Source organism: Dryobates pubescens, chromosome 30 (assembly GCF_014839835.1).
Source record: "Dryobates pubescens isolate bDryPub1 chromosome 30, bDryPub1.pri, whole genome shotgun sequence".
NCBI lineage: Eukaryota > Metazoa > Chordata > Aves > Piciformes > Picidae > Dryobates > Dryobates pubescens.
Window position 1 is genome coordinate 4645121 of NC_071641.1, and position 20294 is coordinate 4665414.

The 20294-nt window shown below is 42.8% G+C and overlaps 1 protein-coding gene across 1 annotated transcript in view; it reads left to right on the forward strand.

The window, feature by feature from the left end:
- Positions 1-20294, forward strand: part of DOCK1 (dedicator of cytokinesis 1) — a 347686-nt gene that overhangs the window by 279781 nt on the left and 47611 nt on the right. The window contains exons 38-44 of the mRNA XM_054174763.1: positions 2563-2682; positions 13988-14077; positions 16903-17007; positions 17922-18063; positions 18259-18337; positions 18741-18825; positions 19273-19359. Of these exons, the coding sequence (XP_054030738.1) occupies positions 2563-2682; positions 13988-14077; positions 16903-17007; positions 17922-18063; positions 18259-18337; positions 18741-18825; positions 19273-19359 (708 nt within the window). The remainder of the gene's footprint in view (positions 1-2562; positions 2683-13987; positions 14078-16902; positions 17008-17921; positions 18064-18258; positions 18338-18740; positions 18826-19272; positions 19360-20294) is intronic.

Consider the following 20294-nt stretch of genomic DNA (forward strand, 5'->3'; position numbering starts at 1 on the left):
TGTAGGACACTAATGCCAACCTGTGTAATACTTGGTCCTCATGCTTTGCATCTCTAGACAGGATAAAGCATTCAGTCTCTCCACAGGCACTGCATTTCCTTGAGGCATCATAGAATGAACTGTGCTATAAAATGTCTTTCAAACTTGGACATGTTATGGCTTGAACTTGTTGATCTTGATTGGACTTGATGATCTTAGAGGTCTTTTTCAACCTTAATGATTGTATGCTATGATTCTATTATTCCATTGGTAGCCAGTGTACTTTGTGTGACCTTAAATTAGAGTTTAGATTGTTTTAGGGGTTTTTTTATGGAATGTCTTCAGAGGTCAGATGAGTATCTTAATATATTCCTTTAATTTATTGGAGAGCAATATCCTCATTTCTTCTCTTATAATTCAAGTCAAACACAGGCACCTGAGGTTGTTTACAGAAAAGGAGGCTGAGGGGAGATCTTCTCACTCTTTTATCAGAAAGGAGGTTGGAGAGAGGTAGGGACTGGTGTCTTCTCCCAAGTAACAAGCATTGGGATGAGAAGATACAGCTTCAAGTTGCACCAGGAGAGGTTTAGGTTGGATATTGGAAGAATAAACTTCTCTGAAAGGGTTCTTAAGCACGGGAACAGGCTGCCCAGGGCAGTGGGGGAGTCACTATTCCTGGAGAGGTTTAAATGATTCAGAGATGTGGTACTGAGGGATGTGATTCAGCACCAGACTTGGCAGAATTAGATAATGACCGGACTCTATGATCTTGAAGATCTTTTCCAACCAAAATATTTCTTTGAATCTATGATTCCAAATCAATAAAGGATTGCAAATGTAAGGGCAGTGTTTATCACAGGTTTTCATCACTAAGACAATGCTTGTTTATAAGTACAATAATACTACATTTTGGAATCATTTTATTATGCAAGTGTATCAATCTGTCTGAGACAATACCCTGTTACTACCAGTAGTTAGCAGTGGATGGAGGAGTTCAGTGCTGCTTGAGAAGCAGCAGTATTGTGGTATGTGTAACTTGAAGCTTGAGTTTTCCTTTCAAACCTTGAGGACAGGGTTTTCGATGACACTCATCGTTGGCATATATTTCACCATGCTGATTTTAATGGGATCACATTTAGGTCAAGACTGAGAGCTTTTGAGAATTTCACCTTTCAATTTGTGAGAGGACTGTCTGAGGAGAGAGCGAGCCACCATCCTCTTCTCCAGATTACTGCAGACTGATGAAGCACTCTTCAGAAGAGAGACTTTAGTTATGGGGTTTTTTTTACCCCATTTAGTCAAACACAAGGTGTTCAAAACTAACAGGAGAGAGTGGCTTTTAGTATGCTAAAAACCAGTGCCATTGCATTGCAGACTATGAGGCTTGTGTTGCTCAGAAACACAGCTTTGCAGTGCAGAGTTGCCAGAGTAGTTTGCTGCAGCTGAACACAAACATTTTGGCCAACTATTTATTGGTTGAAATTTAATAAGCTGTAGGATGTAAACTGGATGTTAACAGCAGTTCTGTGAATAAATCTAAGTTGCTGAATCTCTGCCAGATCTTTTCCTACTGTTTTACCATTTATTTTTTTTTGTTTCAGGAGGCAGTCCTCCTCTTCCAGAAACTCTGATTTTCAAAGAAGAAAGTGAACAGTTCTCTAATTATTATTTTTTCAGCTTGCTTTCTTAAGGCAACAAGAGTACCTCTCCCTGTCTCTTTTTTAATCTATGAGAAATTTGATTTCATTTAGTGGAGGTTTTTGATTTGATTTGACGGTGGTCTGTGCGTCTCTGAAGTTTTAATTTCCTGCTAGCCTCATGAAAATGGACAGCTTTGGAAGAGTAGGCTATAGTGTGAGCATCCTGTCTAAGAAAAGGGCTTCAGTATTATCTCCCCCCCAGGCAGGTCACAGGAAATATTAGTGGGAGGAGAAGAAGAGGTGATAGGAATACTGGACTTCAGAGGCTTCAGTTGCATCTGTCCCTCAGTGGACGCTAGAATAGGCAGGTGCAAGGGAGAAAGATGAAGGGAATTGCTTGATCCTCTCAGATCCAGGAGGAAATCCATTTAATATCTGTGCCTTGCTCCTCACCCCTTAGCTATTTGCTGGAAGAGCAAGAGCTACTAATTGCAGACAGGCTGGGTAAAGTTAGTTGTCTTTTCCATGCCTCCAAATGTTCCCTGTGAATTTTAGCCATTTAATTTCTGTGTCTGAAGTCCTTCATGTTTGTATCAATGCATCTTGGCTTCAGGGCTTCTTTCAACAGAAACCTGGCAAGTACTCATTATGCATCCAGCAGGTTATACCCATCAGCAGGCCAAGGTCAGTCTCATCAAACTCACTGAGGAGAGGAAGCCACACCAAGCAGCTTCCTTCCAGCTGATACATGTAATTAGCTTCCAATTACCACATCCAAACAAATGGAATCAAAAACTACCCAGAAAATCTTTGTAAGTGTATTGGCTCTGGTACTGCTTAATTAACAACCACAAAAAAGTGTATTTTATTTAGACTAATTTTACCATTCTATTTCATAGCTTTTCCTTTGCTTTCATTTTTGCCTCTTTCTTTTGTGATTTAGTGGTCAGAAGAGGCATGTGCAGCACATCTAACCCAGCGGGATGGATACCAGGCTGCTACTCAAGGACAGCTGAAAGATCAGCTCTATCAAGAAATTATCCATTACTTTGACAAGGGCAAGGTAAAAAAGGATGGGGGGGGTATGGGGGGGTGGAGGGGAAGTCCAAATCTGTTTCATTGTTTTTTCTCTCTAACTCCTAAGTTGAATAGTAAACATAGTTTGCATCCAGTGACCTTCAGGGAGCTTTAAACTCGTTTTAAGTTATTTGGAGTGCTTTATGTAAACAGTCCACCAGCAAGCACTTCAAGATAATGATACTAGAAAAAAAAAAGATAAATCAATATATTTATAACTGCTGTGTTAAGGGTAAATATATGTGCATAGGATGGCACAGAGAAAATAAAAATGGGATGCATGCAATTTGGGGAACTTGGTTTCCCTGGCGGTTAAAATAGCTAATGCAGCCCTTCAGCTACCCTTGCTTCTCTCTGGTGTGCACAAAATAATTCCCTCAGAGAATGGATGTTTGTGGTTTATATCCTAAGAAGGCAGACATATTCTCAGATAAGACTACATCATTGCAGTTTCATCTTTTATTGCAAGATGAATTTGCATTTGACCATTGCATGGTGGAAGGGGAAGAGTGCAGGTGTTACCTGGCCACAGAGTCGAGGAGATTTAACTTGGTAGGAAATGATTCATAGATTCATAGAATGGTTTGTACTGGAAGAGAGCTTAAAGTTCATGTAGTTCCAAACCCCCTGCCATGGGCAGAGACACCTTCCACTAGACCAGGCTGCTCAAGGCCCTGTCCAACCTGGCTTTCAACACCTCCAGGGAGGGAGGATCCACAACTTTCTTGGCCAACCTGTTCCAGTGTCTCACCACACTCACTCTAAAGAATTTCTTCCTCATACCCAATCTCTCCTCTTCCAACTCAAAGCCATTTCCCCTTGTCCTGTTGCTACAAGTCCTTGTAAAATGTTGTTCCCCCAGCTTGTTTGTAGCCCCCTTCTGGTACTGGAAGAGTGCTCTAAGGTCTCCCCAGAGCCTTCTCCAGGCTGTACAGCCTCAGTTCTTGCAGCGTGTCCCCATATGGGAGATTCTCCAGCCCTCTCATCATCTTTGTGGCCCTCCTCTGGACCCACTCTAGCAAGTCCATGTCTTTCTTATGCTGCGGGCACCAGAACTGGATGCTGTACTCCAGGTAGAGCAGAGTTGAGGGACAGAATCACCTGCCTCTAAGCTCCTTTCAGGTGGTTGTAGAGAGTGAGTAGGTCTCCTGTCAGCCTCCTTTTCTCCAGGCTGAACAACCCCAGTTTCCTCATCTGCTCCCCCCAAGACCTGTGCACTAGCAGTAATATTAATATATAATATAATCATGTTAACATTATCTTTTCTATGGAAAGGAAAACCCAGATGTTGCATGGGTTTATTTTGCTGGTTTACAGCTGCCTTGACAATTATTCTTTTATGGTGGTAGGATGCAGGCAGTGGAAATTGTTCTTCTGAGCACCACTCTAATACATTTTAGCTGCAGATTAAACCCTGCAGCATCCTTTATGTCCCTACTGAACCCAGCCTGTCCTAAAGTTGTGCCTGCCCATTTCTGCTGCTCACACTAATGAGCTGTTTATATAAACAGCAGGCAAAATACCTGCTGCTCACTGCTCAGCCTGCGCCGCCTCGCCCAGCACGGCATCCACGCCTGAGAGACCCTTGTTAGACTAAGTCACCATTAATCATTTTTTCAGATTTTCCATTTGAGATGAGAGAAGGCTCTGCCTGCTTTCAAAATAATGGTGTTTTCCTTTCCCCTCGTAGTTAAACAACTGAACCATCATTACTTTAAAAATGCTTGGTGAACACTGCTATCAAAGGGACCGCTGTGAGAAGCTATTCCTATTCCTTACTCCTATTCCTTATTCCTGTTCCTTATTCCTTACTCCCTGCTCCTATTCCTTACTCCTTATTCCAAGCTGCTTATTCCTTACTGTCCCCAGGTTTGTTACTGTCCCAAAAGGCACAAGCTGGTCTCCCTGGAACCTTCTATTCTCTGGGCTGAACAACCCCAACTCTCTCAGCCTAGCCTCACAGCAAAGGGGTTCTTGCCCTCTGATCACGTTCATGGTCGCCTCTGACTCTGCTTCAACAGGTCCATGTCTCTCCTGTGCTGAAGACTCCAGACCTGGCTCCAGCAGAGCAGGTGGAGTCTCACCAGAGCAGGGTGGCAGTGAGCCTTCCCATCTTCTTCAAAGATCTGTTTCCTAGTTACAGATAATTCTCCTCTGATTTTCTGACCACTCAAGTCGGTGATAACTTTTCTTAGTTTTCCAATTAAAACCAAAATGAAGCCACTCTACAGTGAGAATGGGAGCATCTTATATAAATTTTCAAAGGTCAGGAAGCTGAAAGTTGAAGTTTCCATAGTAGAATTCAGTTCATCCTCTCATTTGGGATGTTCTGACATTAAGCTAAATCAGCTTACCTATGCAGTTTGCCAGCGTAGACCAGCAGCTGCTTTACTGATGCCATTCTGTGCTCAGGAACACATCTGAAGTAGTATTTGCTGTGCATTTGTAGAAGTCTGTACCAGCACCCTAACTAATTCATCCATTTTTTTGTACCATAATGGCCCAGCCATATCTCTTCCTGTCAATTCACTCTAGGTTAACCCAACCACTTTGCATAAAGTTAACAACTGATGTTTAGAAAAGGTCCCTGGACAGCTGTAGATCTACTTCCAGGCTTTTACAGAAGCTCAAAGTTTTGTCCTCAAGTTGTGAGACTGTGCCTCTTCCACTCCAGCCTGCCTGGTGGGAAGCAGTGGACTTCAGAGGGGAGGAGGATGTGGTTAGATTATGTACAAATGCAGGAGAGGGATGTCCTAAAAGAGGACACCTGGTTTTAAAACACTGACTTTTATTTTCATGGATGCTGTAGCTTATCCTCTGAGAAATCACGATCCCTTTCTCTCAGCAGAGTAGTTTCCTGGGGGAATCCATGGTGCACTTTTCATTTGAAGACCAACCAGGAGGCATTTTCCCCAAATATTAGCATTCTTGGTGAGATGAATGTAGAGGAAGGTATAATCCTCAGTACACATATGGGAATGGAGTCGATCTCTCACTTCCAGACCAGAAGTGCCTGAGAAATTTGTAGTTTAATAATAGGCAGTGTGGGTCTGCACTGAAAACTGGTGTGTGGGCATCTCATTTTGGCTGAGAACAAAATACCAGCCCTCACCACATATATCCCTGTAATATGTAGTCTGAAATCCATTTAAGGTTTCTCATTTTGGTTTCTATTTTTTAATTCATTTTTCTTAGGAAGCTTGCATTTTACTTACACTTGACATTTTGTCCTTAAACCAATCTTCTATAAAGCTGAAGTACACCTTTCACCTATAGTAAATTTGCATTTTCAGCTACAACTTCTTCATTTTGCTGGTTTTCACTTCATGCATTTGATTCCTCATTAATCATGCTTTTCATTACTCTTCTCAGCTCCTTGTTTCCAAACTGAGCTGTTTTTACTTCCAAGTTTTCTTCTTCTATGCATTGTTGTCTGAGCTAGATTGTTATTCTTCACTGTGTTGCACTTTCCAGTCTCAGCTCCATCCCTCTTGGCTTTTACCCTTAAAAGCCTTATCCCCACGCTTATCACAGCAGTCTAACCTATCCTTTGAACTGCTCTGAAGTGTTTGCTCTTTCTGTGTTTTGCTGAAGCTTTGTAGTTTTCAGCAAAGCCCTTAATCCAGGGACATTACTGAAAAGTGGTAGGTTAGAGTATCTGGGGATGAGAAGGGAAAATAGTGGTGGTGATAAAGTGAAGGAGGACAGGGTGAAATTTTGCCCTGATGTTAGTCAATGCTAATAGACTGCTGAAGCCAGAGATACTTGGTGTCGCTGGCAGAGGTAAGATACTGTTTTTAAACAGGCTTGTGTGATCTCTGGAGCTGTAGAGAAAGCAGTGGAACAGTAAAATGTAAAAACATCCATGTATTTCAAGTTTGCTGGTGGTGCCACAGTCTATAAATCAGTACCTGTTTTCCACTGCTCCTTCATAAATTGAAAGCCTTGGGAGAAAAAGGTAAATAAATGCACACTCTCATTTATTTCTGCTCCTCCCTTCTTTCCCTTCTCTTTCCTCCCCCTCCCATTACCCCCAAAAGCTTTTCCTGTTTTACTGGAGCCACAAAACGTTTGAAACAATAGATTAAATGCCATGAGTTGGCTTAAAAGTTATTCTTTTGCCAGCTCATGGGATGGCATCAGTTGGCCTTTTTCTTCCATGTAACAAGATAGTGGTGAAATTCCCATCTGCCAAGAATCAGTGACGCTCATGTCAGCTCAGGGTGCTTGGTCATCTTATTTATCCTCTCATTTAAACTTTACTGTTACCTTTCTAGGTTGGGGCAGGTGATCCTTGGGGTCCCTTCCAACCTGGTATTCTATGATTCATATCCCACTTCAGATGTAAGCCCATCCTGAGAGCTCTGGAGGACAGAGATAGTCTTCAGAGAAGACTCAAGTAAAGACAGCACATTGTTTTAAGGCTTTCCAACCCTGGCTGTATCTGTTACACATCTTTAACTAAAAACTAGCCATACATAAATACTGGTTTAATATTTTATTTAAAATATTAAGCTTACAAGATGGTTAATGAACACTATCTGAAATTTAAATGGCTTGGAATGTCCCTCATACATCAGAATATTGCATGATAATATCTTTATCCTCGACTACTTCATTTTTAGTGCCTGTTAACTCAGCAGGAGCTGAGAAATATCCTGAGATACTTCTTTGCTGCTGTTGAAGAACCTCAATTCCTAAATTGGATGCTGCAGTCCTTTCTGTGCAACAAGCAATCCAGCTTCAATAATAAATTAAATTGCTAGGTTTTCCCCAAAAGCATCTCCTCCTGTATCCTCAAAGTCTTTCCCATAGCAATTTGCAGCTCGTGTCTACACAACTAAATTTAGGCTGCACACATTTTTCTTATGCCTTCCCTAAAAAAGAAGCATTTTCCTTCCACAATGGCCAACCTCTCTCTCTCTGGTACACTCTCCAGATAAATTGTTTCTCACACAAATGAGTTGTACCTTGTACAAATCCTGTGTAGCAGCTCCCTGTATGTCTCATTCCTCCAGAAGACCTGCCATGTCCTGGGCAAACTTGGGAAACCTTCCAAGGCAGGAAATCTGTGAGGCAGCAAATTGGGAGTTATTGACCTTCAAGAATATGGATTTCATTTATCAGGATCTCTTGCCACAGCCCCACTGTCCTTACCTGAATAAATCTGCTCCACAGCAAACAGAGAAATGCTTTGGAAGGTTGTGCAGGGGATTTTAATAAACTCCCAGTTCCTGCTGCTGCGACGCTGGAAAAATCGCCAGCTTTGGGGTTTTGTCTTTGGCGGTGCTGCGGTCCAGCTGCACAAACAGCTGAGGAAAGAGCTGGGTGGTTAATGGATTCATGGACCTCTGGAGTTCAGGGCACTTGACATTTTACAAATTGAGTTTCATAATACAACGTCTCCTCATTCCTTCCATGGATTGAAGCAGACAATCAGATTTCACAGCAGAGATGTTGGAGCAGAGTGGGCTTCTTAAGAGGTAGTAGTAACAGAAAAAAGGTGCTTTTCTTCGAGACAGGTCTCCTGGCTGGAGAGGAGCCAAGGTTAGGGGCTGGCAGAAATAGAAAGAGTCTTTTCCCATGGTTAGGCACTTCTATGCTGTGTTGCAAATGGTGAGAAAAGGGCAGGTTTTTCGCTTGTCTAGACTTGAAAGTGTCCCATTAAAAATAATGGGACACCATTTGAGCAGTATGATTTGTAAACTAGCTTTTAAGGAAGTTTTAAAGTAATTCAGGCCACAAACGTCATTCATGGTATCTGTATTCTGGTGTATGTTAAGGGCACAAGCCCTATAAGGAGAGGCTGAGGGAGCTGGGGTTGTTTAACCTGGAGAAGAGGAGGCTCAGGGGAAACCTTATTGCTCTCTACAACTACCTGAGGTTGTAGACAGGTGGGGGTTGGTCTCTTCTCCCAGGTAATAAGCAACAGAACAAGAGGACACAGTCTCAAGCTGCAGCAGGGGAAGTTTAGGCTTGAGGTGAGGAGAAAGTTCCTCACAGAAAGAGTTACTGGCCATTGGAATGTGCTGCCCAGGGAGGTGGTGGAGTCACCATCCCTGGAGGTGCTCAAAAGAGGATTGTATGTGCCACTCAAAGGCATGGTTTAGTTAGTCATGAGGTGTTGGGTGATAGGTTGGACTGGATGATCTCTGAGGTCTTCTCCAACCTTATTTATTCTATGATTCTAAGAGTGTAGCAAACAGGTCAAAGGAGGATCTCCTCTCCCTCTACTCTGACCTAATAAGGCCACATCTGGAGTACTGGGTCCAGTTCTGGACTCCTCAGATACAGAGAGGCAGGGAACCGCTGGAGAGAGTCCAGTGGAGGCTACGAAGATGCTGAGGAGACCAGAGCATCTCTGTGAGGAGGAAAGGCTGAGAGACCTGGGGCTGTTTAGCCTAGAGAAGAGCAGCCCGAGTGGTGATCAAAGAGATTCCACTGAACAGGAGGAGAAATTTCTTTTCTGTGAAGATGCTGGAGCCCTGGAGCAGGCTGCCCAGGGAGGTTGTGAAGTCTCCTCTGGAGAGATTCCAAATCCACCTGGACATTGTGATCCTCAGCAATCTGCTGTGGGTGACCCTGCTTTAGCAGGGGGCTTGGACTGGATGAATTCCAGAGCTCCTTTACAATCCTCACCATGCTGTGATCCTGTGATTCTGTGATTTTTTGTTTTGTTGTTTTCCTGTTCATTTCCATTTGTAGATGGGGGATGGCTGCAAGGGCAAGATATGCTAGAATTGAGTGATTACTGTATGTGTATTGGAGATGAACTAAACCTATATCATATTTAAGTTGAAGATTCCTTCTTTAGGCTCTGAAACACTTACAAAGTTCATTATTAATATTTATATTCAGAAACATCTGAAGTGTTGATCAGACTGGGGCAGGCTCAGTGGAAATGCAGCATCTGTGTTTACAGTCTTGGCTGACAAGGATGGAAAGGGGGAAAAATTGTAAATAAGATTTAATTCTGCTGAAATCATCAGTTAATAGGTGACATTGATGTGCCTTCAACGACAAAGGTCTGGTTTTAGAATCATAAAATGTTGTGTATAGGAAGAGATTTGTAAATGTCACCCAGTCCAACTCCCCAGCCAGCAGCAGGGACATCTGCAACTAGAGCAGGCTGCTCAAAGCCCCAAGCAACCTGACCTGCAGTGGTTCTAGGGATGGGGCATCTGGGCCAGTGTTTCACCACCCTCAGTGTCAAACATTTCTTACTTTTATCCAGCCCAAATCTCCATCTTTTTATTTATCATCACCCCTTGCCCTGTCTCCATCTTTCTGACTGGGCCTTTAAGTGCTGAAAGGCCACAATAAGGTCTCCCTGGAGCCTTCTCCAGGCTGAACAACCCCATCTCACTCAGCCTATCCTCACAGCAGAGGGGTTCCAACCCTCACATCATTGCTGTGGCATCCTCTGATCCAACAAGTCTATGCCTTCCTTAAAGTTTCGGTGGGCTCGAGGACATACCGGCAGTGTAGATCATGGTCTGGGATGAGTTTGCTATGCTATGACCCACGGGTTGCAAGGCTGCAGGGGCATGACAACATGCTGAGCAATGCCAACACAGTGTCTCAGCCCCCTCAGCTCCTCTCCTCTTCTCTTTGCCATGCTAATCCAGAATGCCTTTCCTCTTGATGATGGGATGCAATTAGTTAGTGTAAAATAGCAAACAGCCTTAGCACTGAGCCGGTGCTTTGAGCTGCCAGGCGTGCTTTGGAAACACGTCACAGCGTCTGTGCTTATCCAGGATTCTGTGGAGGAACTGAGTAAGTTTGTTTACAGTGCCGATGCAAATCTAAAATTATTTAGCCTTCCATTTATCTCCAATCTCCTTCAGCTCCAAAGCTGTTTGCCTGAGATCCATCTGTAAATATTTTGACAACAGAAAAGTGAGTGCCTTGGTTTTGGAGGGGGACTGGTTAAATCTGGAACACCCCAAACAAAGAACAAGGAAACCTATGGCGATGCCATTTGCTTTGAAATGAAAATGTGCAGAGGAAGTTCTGGATGACTGAAGTTAAAAAGCAAATGGAAGTCAAGATGAAGAGAGGTTAAGTGATTTTGAAAGGTTTCACTTGCTGACTTACCAAACAACTGAATATTAATTCAGCTTCTCTAAACTGATAGTACATGGCTTTTCTGAGTCAAAATTAACTCAGCCTGGAGTGTGAAGATAGACTCCATTTTCAACAGATATGCCCTTACTATTGAACTCAGCTTTATTTTTGTTTAGAAATAAAAATATTCTCTGCATCATCATACTAGATTATATGCATGATGTGGATAAAAACATTCAGATCCTTCCCTTTGCACAAATTGTGTTGCAGAGCGTGCAGTCTGCCTGGTGATTTCCTGCAGACGTGATCCCTCATTATAGTGATTGTAATTAGTCTTTCTGATCTGTTTTTCATCTTCAAGGCGCTTTACAAACATGAGGTAACTGACACTCATTCCAGCCCTCTCTCTAGATAAATAACATTATAAACCATGTTGTAGAAGTTAGAAAAATGAAGAGAAGGGGTGTAACATCACGTGGAGCTGTAAAGGCATATTTATTGTAGGTACCAGGCTCTACGCCTTGTGAGCATCCGTTGCCTTTCTGTCTTAAATTAGGTCACTGCTCAGTCTCTGTTTGCCCAAGCATTTGCCCATTTATTTTCTCCATGTCCCAAAAGCTCCTTTTCCTTCACTCAACCATACCAATGTCGTTTCTGGCCCATATTTTCTCTTTCCTTCACTCCCTTTACTTCACAATCATAAATCTCTGTCCTTTCTCCCTGTGATCTCCCATAACTTTTTCCTTTTGCAACTCCTCATCTCCTCGACCATCACCAGCTCCCTGCTTCTTTCCATCTCTGCTGCTTTCGATCTCTAAGTCTGCCAGGACAATCTTGCAGTCCATCCCTGAGTTTGCAGGATGGGTGCCATCCACCTGAAAATTGACTCCTCGTTTCTAGGGAGGAGCAGGGATGAAGAACAAAGCAGCGATGTCTTGGTTTTGTGGCACTGGCACATTACTTGTGGGGGAAGACTTGCTGAGGATTCAGCCTGGCTGGGCTCCAAACTGCCAATTCCTTGGGAGAAAAAAAACAACAAACCAAAACCAAACATATTCTGAGTCTTATGTTTGTGCTCCTAAATCCTGGGTAGCTGTGCCCTGATGGACTCCTCAGCCAGTCTTGGTCATACTGACAGTCATATGAACCGTTAGTGTTTTACTCTTGTTTTAAAATCAGCATCTAGAAGTGGGAATTATTCTTAGCATTTTTCCTGATACAATGAGAGATGTTTTTCAACTCACTGATCAAAAGACAGCTAAAATTCACCCACCACTGGTTTTGGGCTTTGAGTGGTGGAATTTTAATTGTGTGTTTTGGGGTCTTTTGGGGGGCTTTCAGAGGGTAAAATGTTTCTTACATGCACAGTGCTTTAAATCACATGGGACTGGAGTTCTGTAAGGGATGGATGCAGATGTTGGTTACGTGCATGGAGTTTTCCTCTTTTCCCTCCCCACCTTCTACAGATTTACAGATTCACAGCATGTTAGGGGTTGGAAGGGACCTCTAGAGATCATCCAGTTCAAGCCCCTCCTAAACCAGGGTCACCCAGAGCAGGTTGGCCAGAATCACAATATCCAGGTGGATTTGGAATCTCTCCAGAGAAGGAGACTCCACAACCTCTCTGGGTAGCCTGCTCCAGGGCTCGCTCCCTCTTTCTGTCACAGTAAAGTTTGTCCTTGTGTACAGATGGAACATCCTAGTTTCCATTTTGTGCCTGTTGCCCTTCATCCTGTTGCTGGGCACCGCTTAAAGAGGCTGGCCCCATCCAACTCCCAGCACCTCTGGATGTTGTGGTGCTTCATCTAAAGCTATTCATTCCCAGAGGTGGATGTCTTCAAGGAGTGATGGGGAAACATGTTCAGTCCTGTTCTCCAGCTGTCCTTCATCCAGCTGCAGTACTTCACTGGGGCACAGAACATGTGGCCTGATGCTGAGAGGAGAATTAGGTGGTGTGGACAAGGGATTTAAATTCAAGATAAAGGAGCAATACAAACCAAATGGATTTATAACTCATTCCAAATCTCATTTCTTTAATCAAGTGAGGTCAGCAGTGCAGCCAAATTTCAGCAGCAGGGGCAGATCATCAAGTTTGATCTTAGATAGCCTGGTGTGCTAATTTATGAATCTTTTGGGGTTTGAGTGGTTCTTTATCTTTAGAGTAGTGGAAAAAAACCTAAAAATCCACATTTTTAAACATTCTTGCTGCTCCTCATTAAGATTGCTGGCTTCCAAAGAGCTGAAGGATATTGTTAAATTTCTTCGGGTCAGTTGAGACGGCTGCTGAATTTCATGGTTGAAGAGCAAGAGAGGCAAAAGAAGCAATGGAAATACAATGAATATTTGTTCAAAGCAATATCTGCAAATTGCCTGTCCTAACTAATAGAGATTAGAAATATTAGAGAGGGAGAGAGGTGATCATGAACTGCAATCGATCAGCGGCGTTTGCCCAAAGCCCCGGGTTCCGGGATTCTTTGTGGGCAGGCTGTGGGATATCCGGTAGGGTTAGCAGGAATCATTTGGTTTCTGAAACAGTTTGAGGTTATGTTGGGGCCAGCAACACAAGAAGGACATGAATCTGTTGGAGCGGGTCCAGAGGAGAGCCACAGAGATGATCAGAGGGCTGGAGCATCTCACCTATGTGGACAGGGTGAAAGAATTGGGGCAATTCAGGCTGGAGAAGAGAAGGCTCTGGGGAGACTTTAGAGCAGCCTTTCGGTACCTGAAAGGGGGTTACAAGAAAAGTGGGAAGGAACTTTTTACAAGGGCTTGTATCATGGAATGAGGGAGAATGGCCGTAAGCTAGAAGGGAGATTTAGAGTGGATATTGGAAAGACATTCTTTACAGTGAGGGTGGTGAAACCCTAGAACAGGTTGCCCAGAGAAGTTGTGCATGCCACCTCCCTGGAAGTGTTAAAGGCCAGGTCGGATGAGGCCTTGAGCTACCTGGGCTAGTGGGAAGGTGTCCCTGCCCATGGCAGGTAGATTGGAACTGGATGATCTTTAAGGTCTCTTCCAGCCTTGATCGTTTGCCTTGATTTGCATCAAAGAGAGACGTGGGCAATGTTGCTGCAGCTCTTCGGCACATTATGTTGTCAGGCTGGTGACCTTTTGTGTGGGTTTATTAAGACCCGTTTTATTTCAGTGTTGTTTAACCAAGGTATGTCATTCAGGGCTGTCTTTTCTTTTGTTGTTGTTATTTTGTGGTATTTTCTTTTCAACAGATGTGGGAAGAGGCCATTGCCTTGGGTAAAGAACTTGCAGAACAGTATGAAAATGAGATGTTTGATTATGAACAGCTCAGTGAACTGCTGGTAGGTTCTTGTTTATTTTTGTGTTGGTTTCTTCTTTCTTTTTTTTTTTTTTATGACATAGACACTGCAACAAATTTTTTTTTTTCCCCAAGAATTTAATTTCTGAGCTTTTATAATTCTGTCAAAAAAAAATCTCTCTTTACGACAGTAGAGTGCAGGAATAGATGCCAGCTCTGGCATTGTTAGACAAATGTTGTCTAAGTGGCTATCACTGAAGTGCCTGAAAAAGACTGTATGACTTTTTTCTGGTTGTTTTTTTTCCTTCTAGCTGAAAGAAAAGTGGTTTGTTAATGCTAAGCTGATTTATTTGGTGTATAAAGGGAAATTTGGAATTTAAATGTAAATGGGAACGTGGGGGGGGGGGGGAAAGCCAAACAAAACAACCACACCATTCTCTCTCAAGTGTCTTTCCAAATTCACATGTCTTTTTTTAGGTATGAATAATCCCCAAGCATTCATGGCTACAGTCAGTTATTTTTGCCCTGACGTTACCCATTCATTATGCCTACACCATTTGTTTCCCCACCCCCTGCCCCACTCTTCTCCAAAGAGAGAAATGGCAGCTGTCACTGTCCCTCTGAACTTCTCAACCATATTCCTAAGAGCTTGGACATGGTTCCAGTTTAGTTCTGAAAATGAATTTCAGGGGTTTGAAACATTTTTAACTTTGCACTTCACCAGAGTACATCATCCTTAATTTACTGGAATTATTTGCTTTATGCCAGTCTGACTGAGCTGGGCATTAAGATGGTGTCAATGCACCCTTTACTCAGTTTGAGGATGGCTAGGAGCCACCTTCCCCGAATCATCTCCATCCCCATCTCCCCAGAATCTCCTTTCACGGGGAAGAAAGCATAAAGGTAAAAACCACTCCTCTCACTGATACGGTTTCAGTATTCAGTATCACTAAGGTTGGAAGAGACTCCTTTACATGTTCTGGTTTTCCTCCTTGGTTCTGTCCTCCAGCTCTCTAGAGCTGAATTCATATCCATTTTTGGTGATCTTTTGTGGCATTTCAACTGATTTTAGTGACTGATTGATAGTTTTAGAGCGATTGTATCGATCAGTCTAACAAATCGGGAGCCCGGTTGCACGCTGCTTTGTACTGCAGGAGGTAAGAGATGTCTACATGGAGCATTTCTCAGGTGCATGGTGTACCAGAAGAGTCTTTCTTGGCTGGCTGCCTGCACCCCTGGCAGTAGGGCTGTGCTCAATAGAGAACATTCTTCATTTCAATATAAAAGGAATCTGATGGACATGGTTCCTCAGCTGGAAATGATTCTCATGTGTCAGATATGATTATTCACCAGTGGGTAGCTACTCTCAGAGTCCCTCATTTTTAATTTTCCATCTCCTTTATGCTTGCACATGGGAACATGAACAGCTTTGTCACAGCAACAGCCACTCTGCTTATCATATGATATCCATTTTGAGGGAGAAGTCTGAATTTGCACTTTATATATTGTGACTGAAGACAAATAATACATTGTTATGTATTTTTCACCATTTCTTTTGCACAGTAAATATGCCATTGCTTACATTAAGCGGCATCATTTCATACAGTGATGCAAACCAGGTACAATTCATCTGCATGTGGAAATGGAGTTTCTCCTTCAACTAACAGGGGAGACCCAGGGCTTGCAGTTCCCACAGCTGAGTTAATCTGCTCTTTATTAACCAGACAGGAGAAACTGAGAGAGATGCCACAAAAATTAGTACCACTGTGCATTGAGCATTCATCCCTAATAAGGTAAAGATCCAAATTCATGCTCCCCTATGAGTCAGGTCTCACAAACTCCATCATGTTTTCTTATTGCTACTGCTGAACAGCATGCCAGCTCTTTTTTTTTCCCCCTCTTATAATAAAACTTAAAAGTTTTTTGTTTCTTTCTGTTCTCCCTCTTGTCTCTTTTATTCAAGCAATATTAAATATTAGACTCTGAGCCAATTCACAAATGACAAAATAGTTTTTGCTCCAGGTGAGCTGAGAAAAACACGGCAGATTTGGGTCTTTGTAGTCTTCTTGCCATTTACTGTTACCTGTCGTATGTGAGCAGTAATAAACCTCCCCCCAAATCAGAATTCATCCCCTTACAGAAAGCAATAGACTAAAAATAAGTTAATGAACAGATCATCTGAAGCTGCACATTTGTTATTGTTTCATCTTTGGAGATGAAGAAGGATTCTGCTTTGAAAACAGACGATATCTGACATGCATGTGTTGATTCCAAAAGTTCCAATTCTCTGCAGTTCTCAACTAGATGCACATAAATAGTTGTAAATATGGAAAAGAAGTAGTAGAAAACTGTAGTGACATGCAGCAGCCAGAAACTAAAAAGTGAGCATTATCAAGATAAGCTGCCTTTGGAAGGATGTGCTTCATCCTTCTGGTGTTTCAGCATTCCCACAACCAGGAATTCAGGCTTCCTTCTAAATTCATAGAATGGCTTAGGTTGGAGGGAACCTTAGAGATCATCTGTTCCAACCTCCCATGGAACATTCATCAAAATAGAGGTGAGGTTCACCAAGGTAAGCATAAAATCCTGGCTACAGAGGCCAGTATTTCTAAGTATTAGCATGTATCTGATAGGTGAAGAAACAGGGGTGAAGGAAGCATCTTTAAGTTACAGATCAGAGTCACAAAATAATAGAGGTTGGGAGGGTTGGAGATCATCTAGTCCAAACCCCCTGCCAAAGCAGGTTCATCTTGAGCAGTTTGGACAGGCAGATTTTTAGTATCTCCAGAGATACACTTAAAAATACCTCGATCTTGGGAGTTCTCCTTAAAGTTTAGGTCATTAAAATTCCTCCTATTTATTTTTCAGAGAAAGCAAGCCCAGTTCTATGAAAACATTGTGAAAGTGATAAGACCAAAACCAGACTATTTTGCTGTGGGATACTATGGTCAGGGTTTTCCAACATTCATAAGGGTAAGTGTCCACCTTCTCCCAACAACAACAGGAATACCTTTTAATAAATGTTTGTGTATAAAAAGCCTAATTCTGTTTAACTGTAGAAGTGGATGAGAGAAGTTGTGGAGGGAGATCTTGGATTTGGTAGAGGACATCATTTCTTTTAATGCATTTTCAGTGGGCTCCTATTTTATAGATTCTCAAAATCACATCTTTGATTCCTGTTGAATTTAGCGTGGTTTATACATAGGCCTAAAGCTGAACATGTGCTTAATGATCTCAGTTCTCAGCTGAAGCTGAGGAAATCACAGAATCACAGAATGTTAGGTGTTGGAAGGGACCTCCAGAGAGGATCAAATCCATCCTGACTACCTAAGCAGGATCATTGAGGGCAGGCTGCCCAGGAACACATCCATGAGGGTTTTGAAAGTCTGTAGAGAAGAAGACTCCACAACCTCTCTCAGCAGCCTGCTCCAGTGCTCTGTCACCCTCACAGTAAAGAAGTGTCTCCTCGTGTTGCGGTGCAACCTCCTCTGTTCTAGCTTGCACCCACCGTTTCTTGTCCTATCACTGGGCACCAGCAAAAAGAGACTGGCACCTTTCTCTTGACACCCACAGATATTTATAGACATTAACAAGATCCCCTCTCAGCCTTCTCTTCTCCAAACTAAACAGCCCCAGTTCTCTTTCTTCATAGGAGAGATCTTCCAGTCCCCCCAGACATCCATTTGTACTCTATTGAATTGCCATAAAATATTTGTATAGGCTATTGATTATATCACAGTGTAACAGCATTGGAGCCAACACTGCTGAGATCCAAGTTCATTACAGAGGATGCTGGCCATGCTGGTGCTGGGTCAGTAGTGGGACTCAGTGATCTCAGATTAATGACTTTATGATTCTGAGGGCTTTAATTCTCCATTTATTTCCAGAACAAAGTCTTTATCTACCGGGGCAAGGAGTATGAACGCCGAGAAGACTTTGAAGCAAGATTATTGACTCAGTTTCCAAATGCAGAGAAAATGAAAACAACATCTCCACCAGGCGATGACATTAAAAACTCCTCTGGACAGTGTATCCTTGGGTTGTGCAACAGCTCCTGCAGCCACACAGATCAAGGATTTAGTGCCAACACGAGCAGGAGACCATTTCACTTCTGCCTTTATGGGTGTAATGCATTCATGTTATTGTTCTGTCCTTTCTTCGCTTTCCCGCTGCCTGTTCTGCACGACTGAAATCCACTTTTCAGTTCTTAACCCCTGAATTCAGATATTCAGTGCTTTACTGTAAAGCCCAAACTGGATTTACCATCTAAATTTCACAGACCAGTGTCAGAACAAATCGTGAGGTGAGTTCTGAGTTGGGTTTGCAATTCTGTCGGTCTCCTTTATAACACTTAACCTAGTTCTTGTTGTTTTGTAGCAAATCTCTGCGCAGGAGGGTAGTAATTGTAAAGTCATTCCATGAGTATGCTGAATAGCTGCAGAGATTCATAGATTCATTCATAGATTCACAGCATGGTTCAGGTTGGAAGGGACCTCAAAGATCATCAAGTTCCAAACCCCCTGCCATGGACAGTGACACCCTCCACTAGACCAGATCACTTTAAGGCCTCATCCAACGCGCTGGAAAACAGTGATCCCACAAGCATTGTGGATGTATGCATGAACTGTTTTACAAGTAGTAGAGTGTAGCAGCAATTCCTGAGCAGGCAGCATTTGATTTTGATTGTGCTTTTCCCCTTCTTTCAGTTTCTACAGGGTGAATGAAGTCCAAAGGTTTGAGTATTCGCGCCCTGTTCGAAAAGGCGAGAAAAACCCAGACAATGAATTTGCTGTAAGGAAAAAAAAAGAATAGTGGGTTTGGGGGGGGTTAATTGTTTACTTTGAGACTTGGAACAATGCATTGTTTTATTTGTTGAAAAATAAATTTGAGCTTTAAATGTGATGGCTTTTCATAGAAATTCAGTTGAGCTAATTTATCATGCTCTGGTTGGTAGCAAGAGGAAAAAAATGGACAAAGCACCTCCAGGGAGGTATCATCCACAACCACTCTGGGCAACCTGTTCCAGAATCTCACCACCCTCATACTGAAAGACTTCTTCCTAAGATGCAGTCTAAAAGTACTCTCCCTCAGCTTAAAACCTATGGAAATGGAGATACCATTGGAAATTTCCCCCAGTCTGTCACACTGCTGTTCCTCTTTCTGATGATAGTGTTTTAAGACTTCACTTAAGATAAAAGCTATCACTCTGGTAACATGATGTTTATGTTGTCTTCCCAGAATATGTGGATTGAGAGAACCATCTATGTGACGGCATATAAATTACCAGGAATTCTGAGGTGGTTTGAAGTCAAATCAGTTTTCATGGTAAGACCAATTTGGCTTTATTGAGATTGCACAAAAGCAAGAGGCTCGCACACAGCCAGCATTTATAATGCCTGTGCTTTATTTCTGTGCACAATCAATATGCATGTGTCTGGCAGCCCACAGCAAGAGGAGCATGGTGCTTTTTGGCTGAGGGTGACTGAGGTAATGGTTTGCCAGTCCTGAGAGAAGGAAATGTGGGTTCAGTCTTCCAGGCTTGATCAAGTGCTTGAAGTACTTTTATTTCTGTCTTTCAGCAGATGAGCCACTACAGCCTTTGGTGTAAGCCATGGGCCTCAAACGAAGACAGTTCTGAGGTGGTGTAGGGAAACCCTGCTACATAAAAATAAAACTAGTCTGGATTTTGGAAAAGAGGATTTCATAGAATCCTAGAATTGTTTCAGACCCATACAAATTCAAGGATTTTCATAGAATCACAGAATCATTTTGATTGAAAGAGACCTTTAAGGGCCATCAAGTCCAACCATTAACTCAGCACTTCCATGTCACCGCTAAACCATGTTCCTCCGTACTACATCTGCATGTCTGTGAAACCCCTCCAGGCATGAGGGCTTCACTACTGCCCTGGCAGCCTGTTCCAGGGCTTGACAAGCATTCTGGGGAAGAAATTGTTCCTCATGTCCAACCTAAGCCTCCCCTGGTACAGCTTGAAGCAATTTCCTCACGTCCTATCACTCTTCCCTCGGGAGAGGAGATGGACCTCCACCTGCATCCAATCTCCTTTCAAGAAGTTGTAGAGAGCAAGAATGTCTCCCCTCAGTCTCCTTTGCTCCAGACTTAACAACCCCAGTTTCCTCAGCTGTTCTTCACGAGGCTGCTTCTCTAGACCATTCACCTACTTTATTGCCCTTCTTTGAACACGCTCCAGCGCCTCTACACCCTTCTCGTGGTAAAGGCCCCAGAGCTGAATGCGGTTT